The 6,963-nt window shown below is 59.7% G+C and overlaps 1 protein-coding gene across 2 annotated transcripts; it reads left to right on the top strand.

Annotated features, from left to right (window-relative positions):
• The first annotated feature begins 2,543 nt into the window (after positions 1-2,543).
• Positions 2,544-6,508, top strand: LOC112109584 (BTB/POZ domain-containing adapter for CUL3-mediated RhoA degradation protein 1-like). 2 transcript variants are annotated; one of them, XM_024204154.3, is made up of 7 exons: positions 2,544-2,633; positions 3,307-3,568; positions 3,707-3,876; positions 4,036-4,125; positions 4,289-4,341; positions 4,667-4,862; positions 5,407-6,508. In XM_024204154.3, the coding sequence occupies exons 2-7, from the start codon at positions 3,313-3,315 to the stop codon at positions 5,644-5,646; spliced, it is 1,005 nt and encodes a 334-aa protein (XP_024059922.1). In that variant the 5' UTR covers positions 2,544-2,633; positions 3,307-3,312; the 3' UTR covers positions 5,647-6,508. The 2 variants fall into 2 exon arrangements, with proteins under 2 accessions (XP_024059922.1, XP_029770044.1); XM_029914184.1 differs by lacking the exon at positions 2,544-2,633 and having other exon boundaries at positions 3,188-3,568.
• Positions 6,509-6,963: the final 455 nt, after the last annotated feature.

Here is a 6,963-nt window from a genome sequence, read left to right as displayed (position 1 = left end):
CCAGGACAGCACTGTGTTGGCGTCTGTCCTCTCATTGGGCGACTGGGCGGTACCCCGCTGGTATCTGCCCGATTGGTCGCCCAGGACAGCACTGTATTGGCGTCTGTCCTCTCATTGGCTGACCAGGGCAGTACCATGTTGTTGGTGTCACTAGGCACCACCCTAAGGCGGGGGGGGGGGGGGGGAGTGGAAGACCACGAGAGTCGATGAAGCCCCCCCGCTCTAGGCCAAAGTGAACCAAAGCCCCTGCATGTTAAACTTTACTAACCTCACAGGCCAGCAGCTGGGAAGCGGTAGTAATAAGGTCTGCATGCTTCTGGCTGAAAGGCAAGATAACAGATCAAAGGGAAAAGGACAAGATAACGGTTCTTGAAGAGTTACTAACGAGCTAGACTTATAGCCGCCAAGATGACATAACTGCTTAAATGTAATTTCTACTGCTTAATGTAACTACTACAGAGGGAGGAAGTGGGGGAGGTAGGAAAGGGGAAAAAAAAGAATAAAAAGGGAAAAACTGCTTGTCTCAGTGCGCTTGATTTGAGACATGCTGGTCTCCTAGTGCCTATTCAGAGGTCTTGAATAAATTTTGTCTGCTTCTCCACCCTGGTGTGTTCATTGGCGCGAAGCACACCGGGCAACGAACCCCGCTGTTGCCCCCTCGGGCCCTCTGTGCTGGCAACAATGTTGGCATCTGTCACGGATTGTTCTGTGTTAGCCTCTGCCCTCTAATTGGGCAACTGAGGTTGCACCATATTATTGTCTTCCCCTGACTGCTCACCCAGGATGACATTAGCTTGGTGTCGCTCCTCCCATTGATCAATTGACATCCCCCCTGACTGGTTGCCCAGGATGGTGGTGGTGGTGGCACCATGATGGCGTCTGTCCCTTGACTGGCCCAGGATGCCACTGGGTTGGCATCTGTTACCTCAGTAACTATGTGGGATATCTTGGTGTTGTGATCCATCTCCTCAATAGGTGCCTGGAGCAGCTCAGCACTGGTGTGTCTTCCGTCGGTCGGTGTCTCTTCCTGTCTTGAGCACTTGGAACAGAGGCCGACTGACAATGGCAACTCTACATGGGCGTCTGTCCTGACTGGTCACCCAGAATGGCAGTGTGTTAGCACCTGTCCTCTTATTGGGCCACCAGGGCAGTACCACATCTATCCTCTCGTTGGTCGCCCAGGATAGAGCTGTGTTTAGCCTCTGTCCTCTCATTGGACAACAGAGATGATACCATGTTGGCATCTGCCCCTGATTGGTCACTGAAGATGGTGGTGGGCTGGCATCTCTCCCCTCGCTGGATGTGGGAGCTGCTGATAGCAGCTGGCTGGCATCCCTCTCCTTGCTGGGCAGGGGCATTGACACCCAGTTGGCATCTATTTCCTCAATGGGCAGGGAAGCTATTGGTAGTGCCGCCGGGCTGAAATCTCTACCCTGACTGGGCAGGGCCATAATGCCCTGTTGGTGTCTCCCCCATGACTGGACACAGGGGGATGGTGGCGGTGCCGGGCAGCATCTCTTCCCTTGGCAGCGCTGGGCTTGGCACCGTCTCTCCCTTCAGTGTCTGTCCTCTGGGTCTCTCTCCCTCAGGCCGGCATCTCTCTCCCCCAGGCCGGGCCAGGCCAGCGTCTCTCTCCCTTGGGCCAGCATCTCTCTCTGCCCCGGGCCGGGCCAGCGTCTCTCTCTCTGCCCCGGGCCGGGCCAGGCCGGCGTCTCTCTCTCCGCCGGGCCAGGCCAGCATCTCTCTCTCTCTACCCCGGGCCGGCGTCTCTCTCTCTCTGCCCCGGGCCGGGCCGGCGTCTCTCTCTCTCTCTCTGCCCCGGGCCGGGCCAGCGTCTCTCTCTCTCTCTGCCCTGGGCCGGGCCGGGCCGGCGTCTCTCTCTCTCTGCCCCGGGCCGGGTCAGCGTGTGGTGGCGGCCGGCCTGGGCCTGGGGGTCACTCTGATAGAGGGGCGCTGGGAGCTGCCTCCCTTCCCCTCAGCATGAGCCTTTGGCCGCCATTTTGTTCCCTCGCCCGACCTGCCCCCAGCCTCGACCGCATTTGAAAAGCGCGCGCTACACGTGGGCAACGGTCCTAACGTTCGCGGACCGCTGGGAACAGAATGCGCATGCGCCGTACGAGACTCTGGACGCTTTCCAAGAGGCAACCCACTTGCGTTATGCGCATGCGCCCACTGATACGGTTTCCCCGCCTTCTCCCCTGCGTTATGAGCATGCGCACCATTCTCTCGAAGGCCTGATGATGCTATGCGCATGCGCGCGCTCCCGTGCTTCAGCCCCCTAGCTTTGCGTTCTGCACATGCGCGGCCGGAGGAGCTTCACGCCCGGAGACCTCCCCCCTCCTTTCCCCTACCGCCCAGTTAATTGTTCTGCGCATGCGCCGACTCGGAAACGCTGCCTTTGCCGCAGCCCCGTCTTCCCTCTGCGCATGCGAGTCAATGGACCTTCCTTCCAGGGGGCGGGGCGCGGACGGGTACCCGGATGAACATGCCAGGCCCGGCACGCATGCGCGGTGCGGGTCTCTCTGGCTGAGTGCGGCGGGGAACTGGCCTGGCGGGCGGCGCTGGGAGCTGGGGGGGGGGAGCAGGGAGGGGCCGGGCCTCGCCCCACCCCCCGCACGGGGCGGGCAGGGCAGGTGAGAGTGGCGGCGCGAGCCAGGGGTCAAAGGGCAGGGAGGGGGCAGTGCTCTGGCCAGAGGGGTCAAGGGGCGAAGAGGGGGCGGGGTTGTGAGTCAAAAGGAGGGGCGGGGCCGTGGGCAGGGGGTGGGGGTCAAAGGGCGGGGAGGGGGTGATCGTGGGGGTCAAAGGGCAGAGATCTCCTAGGGCTAGGGGTCAGCCCCTGACCAGAGGGGCTGATTCTGCGGGGGGAGGGGTGTGCACCCAGGTAAGGCCATGTCTACACTTACACTCTTCCAGCAGCACAGCTGCACTGGCAGCCGCGCGGCTGTGGGAGCGCACGTGGGGCTGCGTTACGCCGAAGACGCGTGAGAGCTCGCCCGGCGACGTAATAAAAGCCGCTCAACAAGCCGCTGTACCTGTGTCGGGGGCCAGAGTCTGCTGCTGATGTAGTGCTGGGCAGACAAGCGTTTATGCTGACACAATTTACGTCGCTGGGGGGGGGGGGGGTGTGTCTTTTCACACCCTTGAGTGACATAAGTGCTAGTGTAGACGTGGCCTAACTGGGGTCGGGGGCAAATGTCAAGTGAGCCAAGCTGGACACAGGGAGCGTAAGTGGGGAGGGGGGCCCGGATAATGGGGAGAGGATCCCGATTCATCCCCTTCCGCTTTTCCCGTCCCTCCCTGCTGCAGGTGGAGATGTCGGCTGAGGCCACAACGGCCCCGCTCCCAGCCCCCGAGGCCTGCGCCCCTGTGGTGCCCATGCAGCACCAGCCTACGGGGGGAGCGGTGGGTGTGACCTTTGACCTAAAGCCCTTGAATCCCAGCAGCAAGTATGTGAAGTTGAACGTGGGGGGGTCCCTGCACTACACCACGGTGCAGACCCTCACCAAGCAGGACACCATGCTCAAGGCCATGTTCAGCGGGAGAATGGAAGTGCTCACTGACAGCGAAGGTACCTGCCCTGCTCTCTGCAGCACCCCTGATGGGAGAGGCCAAGACTGGAGTAGCCCGGAGCTCTCTCCATACCCAGGGCTCCAGCCCCCCTCTGCTGGGAGAGGCCCTACATCCTTTTGTCTCTTCCCCTCTTCAGGCTGGATCCTGATCGACCGCAGCGGGCGTCACTTTGGCACCATCCTCAACTACCTGCGGGATGGCTCTGTCTCGCTCCCCGAGTCGCAGCGGGAGCTGGAGGAGGTGCTGTCCGAGGCACGGTACTACCTCATCCAGGGCCTGGTGGAGGACTGCCAGCTCGCTCTGCAGGTAGGGACCCGGTGGGGGTGGGGTCACTGAGGGCTCTGGGATTCTCCTGCTGTGGGCGTAGGGATACCTGGGGGCAAGGCTATGCCATGGGGATGGGGTCACTAAGGGAGTCATGGGTCACAGGAGGCTGCAGTGACCTTGCTGATCTCTTCGTCCTAGCAAAAGAGCGATGCCTATGATCCTCTGTGTCTCATTCCCATGGTGACATCCCCCAAGGAGGAGCAGCAGATCATCTCCAGCTGCTCCAAGGTGAGACAGGCGGGCAGGGCCTCCCTTATTGGTCTTTCCAGCCCCCCCAGGATCACCGTCTGCGCTGACACCTCCCAGCCTTCTCCCTCCCCTTTGGCACGAAGTTACGCTGAGCGACTTCTATGACTCCAGCCTCATTTCCTGTCTCTCGGTTTTTTTCCAGCCAGTGGTGAAATTGTTGCATAACAGAAGTAACAACAAGTATTCGTATACCAGGTAATCCAACGCTCCTGACCTGCTCCCTGCAGCGCCCCCTGCTGGGAGAGGCCGGGGCTGGAGTAGAAGTGAGCTCCCCCAAGCCCGCGCCCCTCCCCCTCCCCACAGCACCCCCTGCTGGGAGAGGCTGGGGCTGGAGTCGTTGGGAGTTCCCCCCAGCCCGCGCCCCTCCCCCTCCCCACAGCACCCCCGGCTGGGAGAGGCCAGGGCTGAAGTAGTCAGGAGCTCCCCTAAACCCAGTGCTCCTGCCCCACTGCCCAGACCACCCCCTGCTGGGCTGGAGGAGCTGGGAGCCCTCCCCACCCACGAGGTCTCTTCTCCGCAGTAACTCGGACGATAACCTGCTGAAGAACATTGAGCTGTTTGATAAGCTGGCGCTGCGCTTCAACGGGCGGGTCCTCTTCATCAAGGACGTGCTGGGGGACGAGATCTGCTGCTGGTCCTTCTATGGGCAGGGCCGCAAAATCGCCGAGGTCTGCTGCACCTCCATAGTCTACGCCACCGAGAAGAAGCAGACCAAGGTACCCCTGGGCCCTCGCACTTAGTACATTCCATGAGAAAATTGCCCCGCAGCACATTGGTCTATTCCAAGGATATACGTGAATCTCTCTTATAATGTCAGCACATGGTATGTTCTGAGGCAGTGTGGGTGGCCCCCCTCTCTCTGCTGTCACATGGACTCTTGGTATGATCCAGCACCCCTTGTCACCTTCACATTTGGTATGATCTGATGCCATCAGAGCAGTCCCCTCTTCTCCAGTCACATGCGCACTTGATATGGTCCAACACCATGTGGGTACCCCCCCTGCATCATACTCTCACTTGGTATGGTCCTAGGACATGTCCAATGCCACCAGCTGGTTCCCCCCATCTGTGGTTTTTCTTGGTATTTTCCATGGGTAGCCCATTATACTTGGTATATTCCAAGACAACATGTGACTTTTCTCTCCCCCTCCCCACCTCCGTGCTTGGTAGCTTCCAAGGCCACATGGGCACTTGCTGGTGGGATTCTTTGAGGCTGTGGGGGGTGTGGCTTGTAACCAGCCTGACCTCTGACCCCCACAGGTGGAGTTCCCCGAGGCCCGGATCTTCGAGGAGACCCTGAACATTCTGATCTACGAGACCCCACGGGTCCCCGACAAGGCGCTCCTGGAAGCGACGGGCGGGGCGGCCGGAGGAGGGGGCGGCCCCCACCGGGCTGACGAAGAGGATGGGCGGGAGCACCGCGTCCGGCGCATCCATGTCCGGCGCCACATCATGCACGACGAGCGCCCCCACGGCCACCAAGCCGTCTTCAAGGACTGAGCCCCACGGCCCCGTCCAGGTGCCAAACAGCAGGGGTGGGGCGCCCCGCCTCTCTGCCCCACCCCTGCTGCCTCTCTGACCTTGACCCCTCTCCGCTCTTTGGGAGCTCTCTGCCTTGTGGCCTCTGACCTTTGACCCCTTTCTTCTCAGATTTGACTCCCCTGCAGTAGAGACCTGGGTAACACCCTGGACTGCGCAGGGGAGAGGGACATGGGAGGGGGCTCCTCGGAGTCCCCTCCTGCTTCTTAATTAATTACCTAGGCACCAACACCCATGTTTAATGAGCCTAATTCCTTTGCTTTTGTGGGTGTGTGGAATACCTGGTCTGTCCCCCATCCCGCTCCATCCTGGATAGATACCCGTGCCACAGCTGTAGCTCTAACCCAGCCCGGCACTGCAGGTCAGGCCGGGATCAGTCACCCACTGCCCCCCGGGGGCGGGAGACAGCAGGGAGGCCAGTGCTGGCTTATTGTGTGGTTGGGGGGGCTGGCTGAGCGGGGAGCTGCCAGCTACTCCAGCCCGGCCTCGCCCAGCAGGGGGCGCTGTGGGGTGTGGGGAGCTCCTGGCTACTCCAGCCCAGCCTTTCCCAGCAGGGGGCGCTGTGGGGAGTTCTGGCAATGGGAGTTTTGCTGCCTGTCCCACCCTCCCTTGCTTCTGGGGGTGAGGGAGTGACCCCCACTTACCAGCCTCGAAACTCTCCTTTCCTTGTCAAACTCCTGGTATGTTCCAACCCACCAGACTTCACACCCCTTTTCTACAAATGACATGGCATGACCCTAACCTTCCTACTCTGCCCTCCACGTGATACATGGTACAACCCCGCTACTGTCCTTACCACATACATGAAATTTACATTTTCCCCCAAAAAATACAGGATGCTTCTTACCTGCATTGGCTAAAAGACATGGTACACCCCAACCTACTGGGCCCATCCCTTTCCCCACAAAATACAATGGAACGCACCACTCTGCTCATCTGCCCCTGGCCAAATACAGTGGAATGCTCCATTCCCCTTCCAACCTCCCAATAAAATGGGAGGTACTGATCCCCTGCAATAAAATTTTGCTCAATCACCCAATATAAATTGGTACCTTCCAATCTCCTCCCCCTACAAACTACAATGGGATATTCCAACCTGCCTCCAAATAATACAATGGGGTGTTCCAAGCCCCACCCCTCAAAATAAAATGGGACATTCCAACTTCATTGTTAAAGGAGATGTTCCAATCCCCTTCCCTTACAAAATACAGTGGGATGCTCCAACCCCCCTCCCAAATAAATTGGGATGTTCCAAAGCCCACAGAAAATACAATGGGG

Source organism: Terrapene carolina, unplaced genomic scaffold (assembly GCF_002925995.2).
Source record: "Terrapene carolina triunguis isolate 2854851 unplaced genomic scaffold, T_m_triunguis-2.0 Scaffold33057, whole genome shotgun sequence".
Lineage (NCBI taxonomy): Eukaryota > Metazoa > Chordata > Testudines > Emydidae > Terrapene > Terrapene triunguis.
The sequence above is the reverse complement of the archived record's forward strand: the minus strand, read 5'-3'. Positions and strand labels throughout refer to the sequence as shown.